The sequence below is a fragment of the Lutra lutra genome, chromosome 4 (assembly GCF_902655055.1).
Source record: "Lutra lutra chromosome 4, mLutLut1.2, whole genome shotgun sequence".
In the NCBI taxonomy this organism is placed as follows: Eukaryota; Metazoa; Chordata; class Mammalia; order Carnivora; family Mustelidae; genus Lutra; species Lutra lutra.
In genome coordinates, this window is record NC_062281.1 from 16,822,305 (window position 1) to 16,844,758 (window position 22,454).

Below are 22,454 nucleotides of genomic sequence, written 5' to 3' on the forward strand. Positions count from 1 at the left end.
GTCATTTGCCCAAAGTTGCACAACCAGGAAAGAGCAGGGTGGAATTTGAAGCCAAGCTATCTGGCTCCAGAGTCCATATGTGTAATTCCTATGCCACCTTTGCTGCCTGTGTCGTACATCATCACAGCTCTGAATTATAGACAGAGTTTGTTGGGGGAGGAAAACATGAAAGAGAATGTTGTCATTAGATTGTAAATGTTGCGGGAAAGGGCCAGGGTTGTTCCAATTGTGTAATTGAGTGAGTGGGTCAGCGGATGGGCACACGAATGAGTTGACCATCAGGTGTGGCAAACTAGGAGGTAAGTAAGGGAGAGATTGGGAAGCAATGCTTCCTTACCAGGCTGGTTGTACACAGTCCCCAGGTCTAGTTTGAAGGAGCCGATCAGTATGCTGCCTATCAGCTTGTGGTGAAAGACCTAAGGAGAGATGGAACAGTGAGTCCAGCTGCAACAGATTTCTCTTTGAAGATCAATCTGTGAAATGGGTTCATGAGACCTCAGTGAGGATTCTAGACCTTGACGCTCGTCTGGCCTTCACTCTTCTCTGGAGCACAATGACATTTGTGCTCATCAAGTGAAAAGGGCATCTAGAGCATCTCACCTGGACCTCTCCCTCCTAGCAGGTTTTCAGCTATTGAAGGATACCTAAGAAATCTCACTCTCTGAAAAGTATCTTTTTAAACCAAAGAGAGCTCTGGTACAGCCTATCTTTTAACACCCATCTCTGTCTACTGAAACTCTACCCATCTTTCACTGCCTAGAACAAATGTTGCCTCCTCCAGGCAGCCTTCCCTTATCCACCACAGCTGAAAGTCTCTTTTCTCTCCTAAACTTCCACCATACTCTGCTCACAACTTACTCAGAGAACCCACCACATAGTGCTCTGAGAAGTTTGGGACATGTACAATAGTCAGAACAAAGGAAGGGTCATCCTCAATATTTTATCTGATCAGAAGTCAGCAGCGGAGGGCCAGGCTGGTGACAGCAACACAATTTAATGCAGGGCTATCAAGATGAGGAAGTTCTAAAAGAAAGCAGCAGAGCTGGCACCGGATTCAGAAGGCACACTGATGAGAGACTGCTGAAGGAGCAGGAGTAGTTCAACCTTTAACTGTGGAGGAGGAGTGATTGTAACTGAAGTATTTTCCAGTCTTGGAAATACCACTGTGTACAAGAGGGAGTAGGTTCCCCATGTGGATCCCAAGTCACAGGAAGAGAGACACATCTCACTACAAGGACAGGTTTTATAACATAACTTCCCAGCAATGAGTGGGTTTTTCTAGAGATAGTGACTATCCATCACTGGATTTAACCAAGCAGTATGCCAAAAACCCCATGTCATAGAGGTGGTGACAGGGGTTCCCGTGCCAGCTGTGTTACACTAGAGGGTCTCTGGGCTTTCTTCTATGACATTCTGTGAGTTCCTTGAATCAAAAACAGTTTCCTGCTTTCTTCTACCCACCACATGCATGGCCTTGTTCATAATAGGTGTTCAGTAAACATTCAATGAATTAATGAATGATTAACTGATCGAATGATGGGTGAATGGAAGACTTTTGGGGTTTCTAAACAGCTCCTTTTGGTGGAGGCAACTAACAAAAATAAATTCAACTGACTTCAGGAAATGAAGAAATGAAGATCTTCCAGTCTCCCTTTCTACATTTACTACCTTGCCCAAACTTTGCAAGGGAGTTAAGAGAACTGAGGGCAAGTAAGGACAGCTTGGCTCAAGGGGAGGAGTTACTTAAGGCCACACATACAAAGCTCACTCCAAACCTCCCCATGATTGCAGTTGCTACTGTGGCTTCCCAAAGTCCCCAGCAAGAACATAAGCCTGACTCATGCTCTCTTCTCAGGTCAAAGGCGTCTGGGTCCCTATGGGCACAATGGGACATAAGAGCCCACATGGGTTTTTAAATAACACAGGAGACCTCCTCAAATAATCCATCCACCTGTCTGAGTGCCAGGTACCCTGTTGTGGGCACACATGGGATTCTAGGGACTTCAAGGAATTCCACACACAGAGTGCTGGGGGTCCTGCATGCCTGGGGTCGCTGGCAAGGAAAGATGGTCTTTGGCACCACCATGGTCTGCTACAGCCTGGCTATCCCAATAGCATCTGTTTACTGCATCCACCCCCTTCTTCTCTCATGTTGAATTTATTTGGGAGACATCGACTTTTAGCTCTTGGACTACCAGAAAACTTGTATTAAAGACTCCACTCCAAAGGGAGTTTTCCCTTTAAAATCTTTTTTTTCTTTTAATTTATTTATTTGACAGGCAGAGATCACCAGTAGGCAGAGAGGCCAGGTAGAGAGAGAGAGAGGAGGAAGCAGGCTCCCCGCAGAGCAGAGAGCCCAACGTGGGGCTCGTTCCCAGGACCCTGAGATCATGACCCGAGCTGAAGGCAGAGGCTTTAACCCTCTGAGCCACCCAGGCGCCCCCCCCCTTTAAAATCTTTGATCTCTGTCCCTAAGAGTCATTTGGGGAGCCCAAAGTATTCTCTTCTTCCAAGTTAGGGAAAGAAAAAAAGCAATACCAGCTTTGGTCCTCAGTCTGAAAATCCACTGTCCCACAGAGAGTCATGACCCTTGTCTATGCTATGGTATAAACATCTAGCTATTAATTGTGTGTCTGAAATCTAGACAGTTCCTCAGGACCCAGCTACACTGCTGATCTCCCAAACAGGTGGTTGCCAGAGCTAGGCAATGTAACAAATTTTTAGGCAATGCCCTGGGGCCCGAAATATCTTCTGCACCACTTGTCATCAGGCCTGAAATTCAAATTAAGAATGTCTGGCTTGGGGCGTCTGGGTGGCTCCTCGGTCAAGCATCTGACTCTTGGTTTCAGCTCAGGTCATGATCTCAGGGTTGTGAGATCAAACTCCACAATGGGCTCCAGAGTGTGTAGTCTACTTAAGATTCTCTCCCTCTCTCCCTGCCCTTCCCTACTTGTGCTCTCCCTCTCTCTAAGAAAATTTAGATAAATAAATAAAGGCTCTTATTTTTTTTAAGAATTTTGATTCTTGATAACTTTTCATTCTTCAAGAGTCACATTCTTCAAGTGCCCCTGATCAAGAGAATATAATAATTCCACTATTACCTCAGACTTAATGCAGGGCCTATATATATGTTATATCTATATTATTATGTATATATATAATGTAAAATATATAATAAGTATAAAATAATAAATATAATGTAATATATATTCTAGAGATAGGTGGATGGTAAGAACAAGCAAGGAAGTCTCCAAGACAAGTTTTGCCATCTTCAAAATTCTAATTAGAGTTGGTGTCACTGCTGAGGAAAACATTTCCTCATTCTCCACATGTCTTGCATTGGCACATAAAGTATGGAGTCCGTCCTTTCAGAACCATTAGGAGGAGAGCACTTACCCTTCCACCACTCACTTGGCCTCACTCAGGCATGCAGAGCCATGCTAACCTCTTCATGGGAGAAGCAGTGATTTCCCAGACTGGTGAGATAAATGCAGTCTGTCACCCACTGGTCTGTCTGTCCCTTAACTGAGTGATGTGAGGTTGGCATCAATCCTTTCTGGCCCCCATTCTCTCTCTTTTGGTCTAGTACTTTCGCATGGGTACTCTCCCATCCCATTCCTGTCCTCCATGTGGTGGGCCACCTGGATAAGTTGTCTGGCTAGACCAAGAAGCTTCTCTGTCTCTACTGTTCAGACATGATCTGTGGAGACAGGAATTGACCCGTGGAGCTGAGAAAGGGTCTATGCAGCAGACACAACCCCCCATGAGCATGTCCTAAGGTCTACACTCAGAGGCAGCTATGAAGAGGCCAAATGGAAACCACTTGCTCCAAATCACATTTCTGATCAGCATTACTGATATATTTGGTTCCTTCCTGATGCCTTTTCCTACTTCTCTATTCATTACCAACAAGGAGGGGGTTAGCAGTGTGATTAATTATCATTAGTGTGAATATCATCCCAAGAGAGAAACACTAACAACTCATCTCATAAAAAGAAATAAATCAACTCAAAATGGCAATCTGTCAAGATGGCATTTGAAGCATATGCTGCAAATTCCCACATTAGTAAACTCTACAATTCAATTAATGGTGGCTTGAGAGTGGCTTATAACTTGTTTTCAGGAAGCACAAGTTTCCTTGAAGAGATTTTTCTTCCCAAATTCTTCCACACTAGTTATTTCATGTTCTACTTGTTGGTGTTGAACTCACCATCTCACACTCACCCTCCCAGACCAATTCACCTCTAAGCAGGCTGAGCTGTTCTAGAGAGTTCCTAATACCTAGAATTTCTCCCACCCCCCCCCACCCCACCACCATTTCATCACCAATGATACACTTACTGAGATTTTGATGATCTTGTCAAAAAGATGCAGTTGGGGTCCAATGAAATCAAAGACGAAGTACTAAAAAACAGAAAGTTCATTCTGACCATAAATTCCAGGCTTGCATCTAAGAACTTTATTATTGGACTAGTCATAGATTTCTATCATTTTAACCAAATGCTGCATGGTCCTCAGTGGCATGGATGCATCATCAATCAATGGGTCATTCCTTATTTAGGGTCACCTACATTCCTTCCAGTTTTTTTTCAAATGGAAAAAAAAATGCTGTCATCTGCATTTTTGCACAGGATATACATGAATTTTCCTTTAAAACAGACATAAAATGTGCAATTACCAGGTCATGGCTTATGGGCATGTAAATATCTAGTAGATAACATGAAATTTCTTTCCAAAGGGGCCAAGCCATTTTACATTCTCATTGGCAGCATACAAAAAAGCCATTTCTCCATACCCCTGACAACCCTTGATATTATCAATTCTCTTGATTTTTTGACCTATAAATAACGATGGGTGAAAATCATATCTCAGCATGGTTTTAATTTGGGGTGAATCTAGTTAAAATCTAATTTTCTCAGCATGTTTCAGTTTCAAACATCTTTGTGGCCATTCTCAAGAATGACCAGAAAGAGAATGAGAAGAAATTATGGACAAGGAGGGCTTCTAATTTTAAGAAAGTGATTGAAATTAGAGTTGAAGAAACTCTCTAGGCCAGTCTCTATAGTCTACAGATAAGAGACTGAAGACCAAAGGATTTAAAAGATATGCCTGGATTCAGACAGCTGGTTACTGCTGAGCCGGAGAGCATGGCTCTTCTTCTCCAGAAGTCATCACAGGAGGGCTTCAAGTACTGGATGTTTCTCCATTTGAACTTTACCCAGTAACTCCCAAATGTGAGGCTATATTCTCCTAAGATACAGAACAATGGGGTGGTGTTTTGCTGTGGGTTGTGTCTTTTGGGGACTGCTAGGGGTGGGGGAGGCAGGACCAGGAAGTTGCTTTGTAGAATGTTTGTTTTGAGCTTCTAGGTGGAGCAGTAACGAAAGGACCTTAGAGATGAACAGGACAGCAACAGAAAAGGGAGAACTAACTCCTCACAGCCTGCTTTTAAAGGGCAATGCAGAAAAACCAAAATGTAGAAATCGAAAGATACCATCATACATCATAATAAAAGCCTTCAAAATGGCAGTCCCTAGAGATTAAGGACAGGCCACGTTACATTCAATGTCTTCTGTTTAAGAAAATGGAAAATACCATGACATTTCAGGAAGTTTTTCATATATATGTTCAAACTTGTAAAGAGTTGTGTTGTTCAGAATTTCTTTTATATGGAAAACACATGAAATACCTCGTTCTGATAGGTGAAATGCTGAGTTCCTTGGACCAATAAATTAGTTCCAGTGTTTATTACTTTCTGCTGAGTTTCACATTTCAAACTCAATTACCTCACACAGGTTCCCTAGACCTTTGAGCCACACACATTTTTCTGGCTGGAAAATATTCCCCAGCCCCTATTAACAGGTTCCTTCAACATCTGGTGGGCCTTGGGCTTGAAAATTAGAGTCAAAAGCTATAATAAAAGTTTTCAGTTCAACTTCTGTGTTTTTACTTGAGTGTCGACTGATGATACACAGGCCCAGTTTTGTGTCATTTAGATCCAAGACTTGTATGCATAAAGAAAATACTAATTATATCATTTAACAAATCTGTACAGCTTTGCAGTTTTAAAACATTTTCATACATATTTTTTCACGTCACACCCATGCTAAAAGTTGTTATGGAGATGAGGGTAGGATGGGAAGGAAAAATCTCACGGTAAGAGCCTCAAACAGGAGTGATGGATAACGAAGCAGGGAGTTAACAGCTTAAATGGGATTTGATTATTTTGGGCTGATTTCATTTCCTATGGACTCCCTTTTCAATTATTACTCCCATTAGGGAAATAATTAAGAGTTTTCTGCATTTTTTGATAATTCACAGTGTCTAAGTGCCTGTAGGGAAATAAGCATTCTTGTACACTATTAGTTGGAGTGTAAGTTGTTACCTCTTTGAAGGGCAATTTAGTGATATCAAAAATTTTAATACACATATTCTTTGCCCCAGTTATGCCATATTAATATTATTGTAAGTAGTAGCCCAAACCTGAAAAAAATTAATATCTATCAATGGGAGAATTGACTGGTTTAGTAAATTATGGTGTATCAATGCAATGGGAAACTAAACCAATGAGGGGAAAATGAGTTTGAACTATATGTATTGATATAGACTAATCTCTAAGATACATTGTTTTATGAAAAGATCAAGGTCCAAGACAGTGTGGATAGAATGCTACCATTTGGTTACAGTATTTGTTTGCATGTTGTATATGTCTAGGATGTCTCTGGAAGGATACACAAATGTTTGGTGAGAATGGGTTGGGAGGGATGCCGGCTTAGGGATCAAAGATCAGAGGGACATATGTTTTTCATCGTATATCATTTTATACTCTTTGTATCCTTTACCATTTTTTACTATGTAATTTTTTATTTAAAATTGTAAAATTTTATTTAAAATTTTATTTAAAATTAAAATTTTTATTTAAAATTTTATTTAAAAAAGAATTTAGAGACTTCTGTCTCTCTTTATTATTTTCCTCTCTTTGATCATCACAATTATTGCACTCCTTAGAAAAATACATCTGCTTTACTTTCCATTGCAACGTGCCTATTTCAAAATTAATAAATAAATTTCTAGTGTCTCTTTCATGAAAAAGATGTTTATCTTCTTTATAACCACACTCAATACATTTATTTAATATAAAACCATAGCTTATAATGGATGGTGAGCATATGAGAAATAAGAAAATGGGTATATTGAAAATAGGGCAATGAATTTAAAATCAGCAGGAATTCCTCCCCACACCTTTTCATCATCTTTTTGGTAAGACTCTAGAGGGTTGTTTGTAAGGAGGCTCAGAGAGATTGCCAGGGCTTAGATGAGTGGTGGGAAGCAGTGAGGCGGGACACAGCTTTTCTATTTAGCTACCACTGCTACAGATGACAGCAGAAGGAGCATGGTGGAGAAGATGTTGGTCACCTCCATGACTTACTTCATTGTAAAATGGACTGTTGGTTCCTTCCTTCACTGTGCTTTGTTTCTTCTCTTCCCCCACTTCAATGATCACAACTGGATCAAGGTTCTCACCCACCAGCTGGCGGGCCTCAGTGATGGTGATGGCAATCTACAACACAAAACAACATGTATGCACTCTAGACCTTGCTGTTCATTCACACAAGAAGAACTGAGGCAGGCTGGGCAGGAGGAGTCATTCACTTACTTGATAGTTTTGGGACCTGACCTCCCCATCATGGATCTTAGTCAACAGTTTTGATCTATTAAAAGAAAGTTTTAACATATTTGTTTCATTAAGTAAGAACATACTTTAAGATCCATAAGCCATGATAATATTTTCCCAGGTACATCTAAGTACTTTAATTTATGCTGTATCACATATTCTTTCTCTGTCCCTGGAAGAGTAAATGTAAATGAGCAAGTGACTTAATCTCTCTATGACTCAGTTTCTCCATCCTAAAATTGGAACTAATAATAATAGTCTTTACCACATGAAGTAATTGCCACAAGTGAATGATATGACTAATTTGTTCTACTGATAGTAAGAATTCTGAGCAGAAATAGAAGTGAGTGTATGAGGAATTACCATGGGTAAGAAATCGACATAAACAAACATGGTAAACTGAAGGCATTGATAGCCCCAAGTATTCAATTCCTTGGATCTATGCTCTTTTGCCTTGTACCTTATAGTCTCTCATTCTTACATGGGCTGGACTTGTGACTTGCACTGGCCAACAGAATGCAGCAGAAATGACTTTTGTTAATTCCAAGCCTAGGCTCAAGAGACTTTGTGTACTTCCACTCCATCTTCCCTATCTTGGAACTCTGCCATCACCACTATTGGAATAAACTTGGACTAGCCTGCTAGAGGATCTAATGCCATATGGAGGAGAGCTCAGTGGTCCAAGTGAAGCAATCCCAGATCAGCCTACCACTAGCCAACCCTCCAACCAAAATCAACAGTGTTACCAAATGGCCACATACACATGAGTGATGGACGCCTAACTATCTAGAACCAGTAAGACCAACCAACTAACTCATAGATTCATAAACAATATTAAATTTTTGTATTAAGTCTCTGAGTTTGGGATTATTATTAACTGATAACAGCAAATCACATGCAGAAGACCAGTTTGTTCTGACTTTTTGTTGGGTAGCATAAACACTGAGGACAACAACAAAGTTAAGAGATCTGACACCTTGATGTATTAAAGAACAGGTGAGGGACAGCTTCTGAGTCTGTCTCCTGTTGTTGCTGATGTTCCTGAATTATGAGGCACAGTAGGCCTTAACTCAGGGGACTGAAGGCCAGAAGTTGATAGAGCTGGGCCCCTGGCCTGCTGACAGCTGACTGGAATCAAGAAGCCAGCACTGCCGTAGAGGATAAGAAGTAGATACAGACCTCTGTCTTCCTGTCTTAGACCTTTGGCTCCTTGCAGACAGTGATCAGGTATCATTCTCTTTTTCCCAGAACCTGCAGAGGTACCTGCACACCGGAGGTGCTCAGCAAATGTGTGCTGACTGCCTGCACCAACACTGTACCTTCTCTTTGGAGGAGCTGCAGGAATAGGAATGACAGATTCATGATCATAAATCATATCTCCTCCCGGTCCTTCCTGGTGAGAAGGCCCTTCCTGTGGTACCTCAGCTTCACTTTGGCCATCTAGAGAAGCAAACAAAGGAAGAAAACTGTCTATTAGGATACACAGTGGTGATCTGAGCCTCAACTGTCCCCGCACTATGACAATCACCATAGAGTGGACAAGTCCCTGCAGCATGAAACTTAACATAAAAGAAAGGCACATACCTTAATTTTTCTAAAAAAAAGAAAATTTATATATTCATCTTCTGATTCAAAAAAAAAAAAAAGTAGGTTTATATGCATGGCATTATGGAAAGAAACCGAGATTTGAATTGAAAGACGTGATTTCAAAAAAAAAAAAAAAAAAAAAAAGACGTGATTTCAAGTCATGACCTTGCCACAATGGACCTTCAGACAAGTCATTTATTCCCTCTGAACCTCCTCAGTAAAATTTAATGTGCATAAGAATCACCTGAGAAGCTTTGAAATGTAGATTCTGATTCGGTAGGTCTGGGATGGAGCCCAAGACACTGTATTTCTAATAACAATAACCCAGGAAAGTCTGCTCTTGCTGTCTGAGGGCCTATTTTGAGTAGAAAGGTGTCATAGGTTGAATTATATACTCCAAAGACCTCAAGTCCTAGTCCCAGAACCTGTAAATGTTACTTCGAAAAAGGGACTTTGATTAAGTTAAGGATTTTGCAATGGAGATTATCCCTTATTGTACAGGTGGGTCCTAGTTGCTATTATTTGTATCATTAAAAGAAGGAGGCAGAGGGAGAACAGAAGAATGCAATGTGATCACAAGGCAGAGATGGGCCAGACGCCACCACAGCCACCGGAAGATGGAAGAGGCAGGAATCAGATACTACCGAGGGGGTGGGGCCCTGCCAATATTTTTATTTCGGCCCCAAGATACTGATTGTGAATTTCCCGCCTCAATTACTATGAGAAAATTAGTGTGGGTTATTTTAAGCCACCCAGTGTGTGGTCATTTGTTACAGCAGCCACAGGAAATGAATCCATGAGTGTCTAGAAAATTTAAATGAATGGATAGTAAACATATTCTTCAGACCGCCTCTTCCCCCACAGAGGGCTTCTGATTTAGTTGATCTGGGATGTCGCCTGGATGTCCATTTAAAAAAAAAAACAAAAACAAAAACAAAAACTCTCCAGGTGATTCTCATGTGTAGCAAAGATTAAGAACCACTTCTTAGCCAAATTTTTGGCAAAAACCAAAGAGACTGCATGGTGTAGTTCAAAACCCTGACTCTAAAGGTTTGGTAGAAATCCCAGCTCTGCCACTTCCTAACGTCATGATTTGGGGCAAGTTACTTAACTTCTCAGCCCTGTTTTCCTCATCTATAAAGCCAGGCAAGGCCAACGTTACCTACCTCACAGAGGTGTTCTATTTCTACTGTCTATTTTCTTTATAGCCCTCTTCTCAACCTGTAATGCGGTTACCTCCTCAGGTCTCAGTAGATAAAAGAGGCTTGCCCATCCCCCTCCCTCAGAACAGGATGATTTGAGGACTTTTTACAAAGGTGTGTGTACAGGAAAATCACAAAGAGTTGTGCAGCTATCTGGGGCTCAAGGCAGCCAAGCTGTTTGTGCTTGGAGACCTCAAAAATAAAGCAAGAGAACAGTTACCAGAACCTGGAAGGAGAAGAAGTCAGACCCAGTCAGCTTCCCTACAACTGTTCAGTTTAGGGACACATCCAGCCACGGATCCAAGCTTACACTCCCCCTTTCCTCAGTCTTCCTGCTGGGGCATCCCACTGGAAAGGGACCTGGCTTCTGCATTAATATAGGTCAGCCTCCTGGGACCCAGAACAGCTGGAGAAGGGTGGAGAATTGATTTAGAGAGGCAAACAGAAGAGTCCTACACAGGGCTCTCCTCCCTCTACCCTACTCAAGTGCACCGTTCTATACCAGAATCTAGCACAGGACCCAGCATTCAGCAGACTCAGCATTTGTTGAAGAAAGGAAAGGATGGCTGATCATGGGAGGGACTAGATAATTTCATTGGGTAACTAATTAATGGATAGGTTAGGATCACTGGAATTTTATGAAATTAAGACAGAGCCACTCTAGGCCTCAAATACACAGATATGAGAGGCACTGACTTGGAGAATCTTCAAACACTTCATCCAGAAAAGCCCTAACTTCCCAGGGCCAAAAAAAAACGAGACACCACAGTATCCTCAGTTCTATGGACTTTGCTTTATCAGTCTCCCACGGGGCAAGCCCCTGGCCAGCAGCATGAATGCTATTTGCTTTCTAGGAGGGGCCTGGTACCTCTCTGCCCTGTTTGCTTTGTGGGCTAAAGACTCTAATTAGAATGAGCCAGGGGAGCCAGCTTCTCTGAAATGGCTCAGGTTGCCTTCCCTAAATCCCCACCAGCTTGTTCTTTCCTCCCCAGTGTGGTCAATAGCGGCCGCTACCTGGAGGCTGACCCATGGAGTAGGAAAACCCAGGCTCTTGTATAAGATTGACCTCTGCTGGGGAGCCAGTTTCTCCAATTCTTAGCTGTGCAACTTTGGGCAAGTACTTAACCTCTCTGCACCTCTTGTAAAACAGATGCAAAGGAACCTACGTTTTAGACTCATGAACGATGCATGTCAACTAGAAAGCAACAGGGACTAATTAAATGTGTCCTAAATATTATTTTTCATAAGCTCCTGAAAGTAAGGGACTGGCTTATTCAACCTTGTGCCCTGGGACCTACTGCAGGGTCCTAATCTCAAGGATACCAGAAAAGACCTAAAAGCCTTTTCCACCTACTCCCTGGTCAGCAGCTTAAAGCCCTGTCCCCACTTAAAATGCCTCTCATCCCATCTAAGGATGACTTCATTGTTATTACCAACACTTTGGTTTGAATGAGTTTCCATAGATTTCCATTGTAGGTTATATGTGAGGAAAAGAAGTGAGCTGGGGGAGAGGGACATGAAGCGACAGGACACCCACAGGGGGCAGCAGTGAAGGGTGAAGGAGGCCCCCCCAAGGAGGCAAGAGGGGTGAAGATAAAGCAGACCCACTGCACCATTTTGGTTTGGAAATGGTCCAGAAAGCTGGCCTTGCATTGGCTGTTGTCAGAAGCACTGGGCAGAAGCCTCTAGGAGACCACCACAGAACCGCCCATCCAATGTGCTTAATCCTTTTTGACTCAACAAACCTGTGAGTCTACCTGATGCCGGGTCTGGCCCCACTGGCACACTTCACACTGTACCTTGGGGATTCATTTGCTCTTTTGAAGAAGCGAATGGTCCATTCAGAGGATGCAATCTCAGACAGCCTGGACTGACCTCCCAATCCCACTCACTGCTTCGTGGCTCTGTGTTCCCAGTCTCAGGGCAGATTCAAGGTTTGTGCAGCCACACAGGGTCCTGTGATCTAAAGGACCTCATCACACTTAGCCCAATCCTCTGCCATTGCCCTCCAGAAACTTCATAATTTCTTAACAGTGGCTTTGCATTTTTGTTTTCCACTGCGCCCTGCAAACTCAGCAGCTCCCACATTTGACTTTCTCTCTCTGCATCTCTACTACCTTCTTTGTAAACCTAGGATAGCAACACCCATTGGTAGGATGATGGCAGGGTCGAATGAGACAATAAATAAGCCTCTCCTGTAGCAGTTGCTGTCCTCACTCTTATTTTTAAATTCTCACTAGATCCTCCTCAAGGCATGTGAGGCTAGCCCGGCAACCCCCATGGTGCCCACTTCACAGAGGGAGAAACTGAGAATCACAGATGTGTTGAGATTCCTGGGCCACAGAGCAAATCAGGACAGAAACTGGAGCTTGAACCTTTCTGCAGCCTCTCCCTGGGGTCCTCTTCCATGGCCCAGCAGGTGTCCACCCCACCCTAGTTGGCCCAGTGACCAGGTGACCAGCAGCCCTGGGATGGATGCCATCCCTGCGAGACCAGCAGGGCCTGAAGACCCAGCAGGCAGCACACTTCCCACCTTGCTCCCATGGAGGGAGAGCTCCATTCTAAGCCTGGAGGGCTCAGCTCCATGAGACCTGTAGGCTGCAGGGCAGTGCATTTCCCCCACCCCCAAAAGCCTTACCTTGGGCAGCCTTATTGGCTAGGATTAGCCCCGTCTCTGCTTTCTTCTTCTTCTTCAACTTGAGCCCAAACATCCCCTTTCTGAAAAGAAGAAAAACTAAATAACACTGTAATGGTAACTTCGAGTCATTCAGACATCTGAGGACACACACACACACACGCACACGCACACACACACCTTGAGTTATCCTGGAAGCTAATCAGCCTTTTCTTCCACCCTGGGGATGGGGATGGGGACCAAAACACCAGTGTCAGGATGACCCAACAAGGTCTTCAGACAAGTCTACATTTGCAGAAACCATGAAACCCCACCAGAAATCATGGGTCCATCCAGAACTTAAATGGGACTATGAAGAGCCCCAGCTGGTATTTTGCTGTTTCTCCTCACTTACCTGTACCAGGTACTCAAGTGAATGACATCACTTAATCATCACAGCAACCCTCTCTTACCCATCTTATAGATGAGAAGACAAGGCCCAGAGAGGGTAGTTGCTGTTTCTGAGGTCACACAGCTCTGAGCATCAGGACCACAGGAACCCAGGCTTTAACAATTGGATGGCTGAGCAGGTTACCCTGAGCAGAGTGAACACAATCTCCAGAGCTGAGGTCCCAGAACATTTCAAGGTCAAGAGACCCACAGACTCACTGGGGTCCCACCACCAGTACAGAGATCAGCACACACATGATGTGTTCCCAGAATATCAGCTACTATTATTGTTGGCATTATTAGCTGTGGATGGAAGCTACTTGGGCCTTCCTTCTATCCCAGGAAATGGCTTGCTCCTCTGTCTTAACAGAGAACAGAAGCATTCTGCACAGTGCTCCTGAGAGAATCCTTTTCTGGAGTTGAGAGACTGAACGCTGGATGGAACGGTTGATGGACCCAGTTCAGAAGAAAGTCCTGGTCTTGAGTCAGACAGTCTGGTGGGCCCTTGGAGGATAGGAAAGGAAGAACAAGGACAGAACAGAGGAGAAGGGAGGAGAGAGCAGCAAACCCTTCCAGGAATACCCTGCAGTCCCAGAACTATGTGAGGGAAGTGAAGGGCCATCAAAGTTGTCCAGTGCACTTACGGACATAGGCCTCAGGAGGGGCTTAGGCCAGGGACCCCACATCAGGCTGTCTGGGTTCTGGTCCCAGCATTATCTGTGCAGCCTGAACTTCTCTGCACTTCAGGTTCTTCATGCATAAGGTGAGATAAGAAATGTAAAGCATTTAGCACAGTGCCTGGAACATACCAGTTGCTCAATAAATGTTAGTTATGCTGTTATTATTGTAATGGGTAGGATTAGGACCAATGAGTGGAAGCTACTAGGTGACAGAAGTTCACTCCATTTACTTATTTATTCACTTACTTACTTACTTATTTGTTTACTTATTACTTTTATGTCCTTCCTTAATTCAACTGAGGAATTAAGGAGCCCTCCACCTTAGTGTTGTCTGAACAGTGAAATGGACGGCTGAGTGGGAGTGAGTTCTCTGTTCCTGGAGGTGTACAAGCAAAGGTCACCAATGGCTGGAAAAGGATATTGTAGAGGACAAACATCAGAAGAGGGGGACCGGCCTCTGGGGTCTTGGGGGTCCTTTAAGATGCTAAGATAAAGTAGAATGGAAAGAATGGGCTCTGGAAGCCCCCAGACATGGATGGACTGGGCAAGTCACAGTATTTCTCTGAGCCTCAGTTTCCCCATGGGTACAAATTTATGGAAATAAATAATAACGTACAATAACTTTATAGAATCATGAGAATAAAAAGAAGTGAAGTAAGCAAAGCACTGAGGGCTGTCCCTGGTATATAGAAAGTGCTGGAATGTGCCCGTTTTGGAGGTAACATTTTCCCTCTTTGATTTACCATCTTCTATGATGCAAATCACTCTCAGTCTCCCAAGAATCTCAGGAGAACATACACAAGGATGATTTCCCTCTTCTGAAATTTCTTAAAGGCAACTTCCAATAACTTTCCTGTTTTCAATAGAGAGTTAGCAAGCAGAGGGTCAAAGCCGTATCTTCCAAACCCTGACTTGCCAGTGCGGTATCCAAGGGCTCAGTGCTATCATCATTTCGTGGAGGCAGAATCTGATGTCCCCTGGGACTTGGCCAATGAGTTCTGCAGACTATTTGAAAAGGCCGGGTTACTTCCATCAGCAAACAGGAAGTCATTACTAATAAATGACAGTATCTACCACAGGGAGACTCGATGCTCCTGCAGGAAGCTGACATCTTCATCACAGATGGCCTGAGCATTCTGAATCCCCCATCAGGCAGCCAGTGACTGAGGCATTAAATCATGCCTGAGGTGACTGGCGAGGGCAGAGGCAGAGAGAAAGATGGGTCCCCCTGCCCCACTGAAACCAGGTGCTCTTGGCCCTGCTAACCATCAGGGGCACCTCATGAAGTTTAAAAGAGACCAATGTCGGGCGCCTGGGTGGCTCAGTGGGTTAAGCCGCTGCCTTCGGCTCAGGTCATGATCTCAGGGTCCTGGGATCGAGTCCCGCATCGGGTTCTCTGCTCGGCAGAGATCCTGCTTCCCCCTCTCTCTCTCTCTCTGCCTGCCTCTCCATCTACTTGTGATCTCTCTCTGTCAAATAAATAAATAAAATCTTTAAAAAAAAAAAAAAGAGACCAATGTCTGGAACCACTTCCAGAGATCTGTAATTGCTTTGGAGAAGAACCAGTGCCAAGAAGCCCTGATCTAGGCACAGCTCAGACCCAGCTACCAAGGAAGCCAGAGAGCCTTGCAGTAAATGCCCATTGGATTTACAACCAGTTTGGCTCTCCTGGATGGGTTGAAATTTGTTCCACAAACACACAAGGTTGTTTGCCTGAGATCCTGAGTCAGTCATCAAGGGCACTCCCAGCATGAAAGGCTTCTTGAAGAAAATTGATTTTTCCTCCTCAGCCACTTGTCGTCCGCAGTAGAGAGAAGGCACGGCTTGCTGGCCCAGAATAATCATGCCTCTGGCAGACTGGGCAGCAGAGAGTGAACTGGAGACAGAAGACAGCTCACAGGCCCGCTTGCTTCTCCTGTTAGCTCTCAAATTTAGAACCCGACCCTTAGCCCAGATGAGCATGTCTCATTCCCCCGGGGGCTTTTCTGACCCAATCCATAGGGTGGTGAACAAAGCTTATACAGTGTAAAACATGCTACGAAATACTGTATTACAACACTGGAGACAAGGAAATGTGCTACAATATTCTCCTGAGTGAGTCTAATACTTTTAAGCACAGATTAATGCTTACTTTGTGCCAGGAGCACCATTCGACACATATTCTCTCCAAGGATTCTCACAACATACCACGAGGCAGATGCTACTGTTTCCCATTTTTACAGGTGAAACGTTGTCAGGGGTTTCCAGCCAGTATATTGGGATCAGCCAGTAAATCAGGAAGGAAGTTCCCCAGGGCAGGAGCCATCAGCGCCCCCTTCTCCTTCTCAGTGTGCCCAGGAGTCCAGCATGGGAACCTCCCACTTCACAAAAGAAGGATGGGGCTCTCTGGCTTCGGATCTACTGAATTTCCTCCCAGGGCCACCCCAAGGTAAGTCAAGACACACAGAAACCCCCATACCAACCTGGTCTCCTCAGGGTGAAAGCTACCATGACTCCGATATCTGTATCCAAACAATGAGAATGTTACACAGTGCGCTTGTTAGGCTCCCTTCAGCACCTCTGTTCCAGGTGACATCACTCCAGGTGGCCCCACAGGGCTGGCACTGCCAGGAAGGCAGCCAGCCCAACACACAGGAGGAGGAGCTCAACGGCCAGAGTTTGGGTCTCATCCCTACCATTTCTAACTATGCCAGTGGGACTGGCCACGGGACTTCTTGGAGCTCAGGCTCCACTTCTGCAGGAAGTGGCCATAAAGTTAACTCTGCTTTTTTCGTGGGGTGTTATGCATATATGACCTCACTAAGTGCTCATGCTGCACTGTTAGGAACTCTACAAATAATTAATGTCCTCTCATGTCCACAGCTCCCTGGAGCCAGGGTTAGGAAATGGCTCACAATTAGGGTCTCCATGTGGTTTTCCACTTGCCTCACAAAATTCCCCCTCTGGAATCACCTTTCCTACCTGCAATGTGGAGTAGAAGCAGCTCAGGCCAAGCAGCCAAACACTAAGCTAATTGAGTCCGCGGGTGTGACCAGGACTAGCCCTTGCTGCTCTTCTCCCACCTACGAGGACACACAATACAGGTCATCTGTGTCCCTGACACTCCAAAACCAGAGTCATAACATCCAGCATGAAAAACAAAACAAAACACTTTGATTTGTGGATTTGTTTATATGGTAAACTCTTACAAACTTTAAAATTCCTTATTAAAAGAATGGATTTCTATGTAATCAGGACTACCTTAAAAATAAAGCAAAACCAAGCTTTACCACTGTTCTGAGGTTATCCAGAGAGCCTTGGATAAATTCCCAGCTACCTACCAAGGAATATCTGCTCCGTGTACTCACCTTACTTTGAAAACTGGGATATATTGGTTAAAGGAAAACCACCAAATATAGAAGTAGCCATAATGTGGATTTTGACTGAAGATTGTTAAAATATAAATCCATGGGACCCCCTGCCTTGCCAAGACTGCAATGTTTCTTCCTCTCTCCCCATTATCTTCCCGTAATAACTTACCTGCTCTATTTCCTATTTCTTTAGGCAACGGTGCCCAACTTTGGTTGTACATTGGACTCCTATGGGGTGCTTTCGAAAATGGTCTCCCACACTGCGGTCAGATCCCATCCCAGAAGGTCTGATGTCACTGGTCAGCAGTGAGGACAATGCTCAGTACCTTTCAGATTCCCAAGGTCATTCTAATGTGCAGCAGTGCTGGAAATCCTTGTGTGTAAGTAATTAGTGCCAGAGAGCTTTCCTCCCAAAGAGAAGGTATATGGTTTTTAAGGGAAATTCAAAGACAAATTTTCAGCCACAGGGGAGCTGTGAAACTTGGGTAATTCAGAGCACTTGCTGAATATATTTGGTAGGCTGGCCTTTATCATCCTACCTCAGCTCCTCTTCCACCCAACCCCGATCCTAGTGATTAGCCCACAGAATTGTCACCTTCACTACTATGCACAGAATCAACCCAACCTTGGAGGAACCGACTCCTCCAGTTTGAAAGAGCGGGATCAGTCTTCTGTTTGGGTCCAAAGTGTCCCAGATAATTGCCCGAATAGACTGAGCAATGACTCCCAACCTCACGGGAACCAGCTCGCTCCGGCATACTCTGATTTGCCATCTCCCACCTCACTGCAACAGTAAAATAAACATTTCTCTGTTAGACCCTCACTTTGTCCATTCCAGCCTCAGTGGCCATCATAAGGAGATCTGAACGTTACCAACTTCACAGGCAGTCACTGAGAACCTCGACATTGCCCCTGCAAGACTCAGTTGAGTCTAGGAAATGCACCTCCGAGGATGCTAATGAATCCTTCCTCCTGTGGTTTCTCTGAACCAAGGCTAACTTGGGAATAATTCAGAGCCACATGGTATAGAGCTGGCCTGGTTCAGCCAGCCCCTGACAGACCTTCAGAGGGCTTGCCAATGTTCAAGGACAGGTGGTAGAAGGCTGGTGCTATAGGACTTCCCCGGAAAAGGGGGACTTTCCCCTCAGGTGCCTCTTGCCCAACCAGCAGCATGCCGACAGGGCTCACAACTGACACCTTTTTCAACCTGCGGCCACTGGCCTCCAACCTCTCCTGCTCCTCCTCTATAGCTAAGATCAGCCCGTGACTGCTTGGTTAGAGTGCAAGAAAGAGAAATAAATACTGGCAGGTGGTAGAGTTAGGGCTGTGAAATTTTTCCCAGCCCCAAACCTTCTCTTACCTGGGCCCCTATGAAAATGTTCATTTTTCTTATTCTATCCTCTTCATATCCAGACTAATTGGAGACCTGATCTCTGTTTTCCTAAAGACAAAAAATTAACCTCTCATCCAAAAAATAGACTACAGGCAGCTTCCAACATTTGGAACAAGCAACTCTCCCTCCCTGTGTCTCAGCATAAAGAAGTCTTCAAAGTCCTACTCTTTCCAGGCTTTCTCCTTTTCTTTACTTCCAGAACCTTCCTCTTCCCATATATTCCTTGATTATCTTTTGGCAGAATGATAATAGTATGGCATCCATTGTTTGGCTTTTCCTCCCTTGGGTTGGGTTAAGGTCCAAGGCTCCTGTTCCCATGTGGTCTTCTCTTCTTTGGATCTACCTTGTCACAGGATATTTTATTCCACCTCATGTCGAGTGGAAGAAGTCACTGAGGCAGTGCTTCTCCTCCCTGCAGCTGCACACTGACTTCATCTGATTCTCAGGAAAAGATTTGAAAACCAATCTGGACTCCAATCCATACAGCTTCCTCCAATCCAATACCAGCAATAGACATGATATTTTGATCCTAGTTGATGAGTAGGTCTATGTCTCAATGGGTTTTGAACATAACAAAGAAAGAGAAGGGTGGAGCTATCACCTCAGAGATGCTGATCCGCTAACATATAAAGATACTGTCACAAGTGAGAGTCATTAGTTCCATGATGGGTAAAGAAAGGACCTAGGAAATTCCTTCCAAGCCTCATTTTTTGGTGTCATGGACATTGAAGATAGAAGGATGAGTGCTATATTAAATTAAGTAGCTATGTTTTCTGTAGGGCCTCAGAGCCTTTAACAATGTTGATGTATATTGTGACTCTCCAAGCGGATGACACAGCATTCAGATTTTTCTAAATTGACTTGACCACACCCTTATCACAAAACACTGGATAATATCTTAAAGAACACTAGGTGGGACACCCGGAGAAAGAGAGTCCTGGAAACTTTGGTGCTCTTTTCTCTTTTGAAACTTTTATGAGGGGAGCCGTGATTAAGTAAGAACCACTGAGGAAACAGAGAGCCCAGCATATCCCTTCTCTGCATCCATCAACAGTGCTCCTGTTGTGGAGAAACATCTAATTGGTCTTCCTGCCTCTCCGTTCTCTCTCCTTCTCTCTCCTTCCTGCAAACTAGTCTCCCTCCTGTAGCCACCTTTGCAAAGTAGAAGAGCAGAGAGCTTTCTCAATATGATAAAGAATATTTACAAAACCCCCTAGAGTTCATATCCTATCAATAGTAAATATTGAAAGACTTCTCCCTAAGATTAAAAAAAAAAAGAGACAAGGATGTTCACAAACACCCACTCTATTTAACACTGCACTAGAAGCCCTTACCAGCTCAATAAAGTTTGACTATTTGAATCACTAAGTGAGTGTAGCAAGGTATCTAGAAACAAGGCCAATAATATACAAAAATCAAGAATACCTCTCTGGACCAAAACAAAGAATTAGAAACTAAAAACTGTAAATAAAAAATATGGTAATAGGACAAAAAATATTAAAACTTAGGAATCATTCTAAGCTCTGTGGAATTGTTGAATCACTATCTTGTATACCAGAAACTAATAGTGTATGTTAAAAAAAATAACAATAAAATTAAATTTAAAAATTTTTAAATTAAGTAAAAATTAAAAAATTGACCTGTACACTAGAAGTTACCAAAAAAAAAAAAAGATAAAGTAAAGGATATTTCATGCCCATGGACAGGAAAATGCAATACTGAAAAGATGTCAAACTTCCCCAACTTTATTTGGAGATTGTTATTTATTATAATAAATAATATTATCTCTGGGTTCTCCAGTTTTGCAAGGAGGACCAAGTCATTCAGTCCTCTGGATTCCTATCACTTTGTTCTTATCCTTATTTTAGCCTTTATCCCACAGATCATAATAGTTAACTTGAAAAAGATCATTCTCTTTTATTACATGCTGAGTTTTTGAAGCCAGTAACCATGCCTAGTTTATGTCTGTGCCTTCAGTGTCTGGCACAACGCCTGGTACAGAGCAGGGCTCAATGACGTTCGGACACACGGGTGGACAGATGGACAGATAGAGCATACACATAGAAAGCGCCACAGGATTTCACTGGAAGTTCTTCGGCTGTCTTCAAAAATGTATCACATTGAACAGAAAGGAGTTAAGGCCATTCCAAGACTGAATACTTTTCTTTCCAGACTACACTGGGATTGAGCCTAAATTTGGTTATCCATTGTACAATGTATAATGTATTCAATATATTCATGCCCTTGATTACCATCATTCCAAGTGTTCTGGAACAGTCATAATAGCCACTGTCCCTTAGGCATGTAGGATAACCCAGGCATCGGGTTAAGGTTCTGCATACATCTTTTTTTTTTTTTTAATCATTTTTTTAATTTATTTTCAGCATAACAGTATTCATTGTTTTTGTACCACACCCAGTGCTCCATGCAATCTATACCTTCTCTAATACCCACACATCTTTTTAAATATAGTCATCCCAACAACCATCTGATAGAAAGGTTCAATCTCCCTTCGGGATGTAGAAATGGAAATCTAAAAGGTTGAGTAACCTGCCTTAGATCCCACAGCCATAAGCTGCACCCAAACTCGGGCCTGGCAGACCTCCACTGTAGGCTACCTCCCAAACAGCAGTCAGAGCCACAGTTTTTCAAGAACGTAAGAGGAGCCAAATATTGTGAATTCTTACTTCCCAGATGCTGAACATCACAGCTCAGAGATGTTTGGTAAACTTGCCTACAGCCACACAGCAGTCCGTCACCAAAGCCTGGGCTCTGTGCTCTGTTTGCCACCCTCCCTCCCCAGGCGGCTCATTCTAAGAACAAGCAGAGGAAACCCAGCGGCAGCAGCAGCAGCGCTGTGGGCTTCCAGCAGCCCAACTCAAGCAGGGGGTGCAAGGAAGCTCAGCAATTAGAACCAGAGTCTCACCTTGACCAGCAGGGGTTCCTACCAGTGCCCAGACACACTCGTGCTCACTAACTTCTTGGACCCAAGACAGGTCAGCGGGGAACAAGGCACAGCGTCCAACACTAGTCTGGGAAAGAGGGGAGCTTCTTTCTAGAATGCAGCAGCCCAAGGGAGTGGATATCAGGAGGCAGAAGTCTGCTCCTTCTCAAGGGGCAGGTGCCTCCAGGAAATGCCTTTTCATGTGTGTCCACCGGTAGCTCCCTATCTCTGTTTGAACTTCACGTCCTCCTCAGGGCTTGGCTGCCAGATCCCAAGACTCTGATCAGCAAACACAGCAGCTCAGAGCAGGTCCTGAGAGGGGGGGCCATTGACATGTTCCTTTCCAAGTCAGGTCGCCCCGGGTGGATCAGGACTCAGAAGAACCCTAGCTCCAGACGGTGCCAAAACCCTGGGTGTTTTCCAGCCGCTATCCAGCCATCCAACCTGGCTTTTTAATCCTTCACACTGTCCCCTGCTCACTTATTTACTTAAAGCTAATTTTAGATGACTTTACAAATATTAACCTATTTAAGACCCACAACAGCCCTCAGAGGTAGAA

General features: G+C 43.8%; 1 protein-coding gene across 4 annotated transcripts in view; it reads right to left on the bottom strand.

Annotated features, from left to right (window-relative positions):
- The window catches only part of FER1L6 (fer-1 like family member 6), a 155,013-nt gene that overhangs the window by 99,727 nt on the left and 32,832 nt on the right, over positions 1-22,454 (bottom strand). Inside the window, exons 1-8 of one of the 4 annotated variants that reach the window (XM_047728477.1) lie at positions 21,878-21,896; positions 16,671-16,709; positions 13,103-13,182; positions 8,995-9,115; positions 7,658-7,712; positions 7,430-7,561; positions 4,342-4,404; positions 338-416 (exon numbers count right to left, since the gene is read on the bottom strand). In XM_047728477.1, the coding sequence (XP_047584433.1) occupies positions 338-416; positions 4,342-4,404; positions 7,430-7,561; positions 7,658-7,712; positions 8,995-9,115; positions 13,103-13,175 (523 nt within the window). In that variant the 5' untranslated portion in view covers positions 13,176-13,182; positions 16,671-16,709; positions 21,878-21,896. Of the gene's footprint in view, positions 1-337; positions 417-4,341; positions 4,405-7,429; positions 7,562-7,657; positions 7,713-8,994; positions 9,116-13,102; positions 13,183-16,670; positions 16,710-21,877; positions 22,109-22,454 lie in introns of those variants that run through there. The other 3 variants (XM_047728474.1, XM_047728476.1, XM_047728475.1) reach the window with 3 other exon arrangements.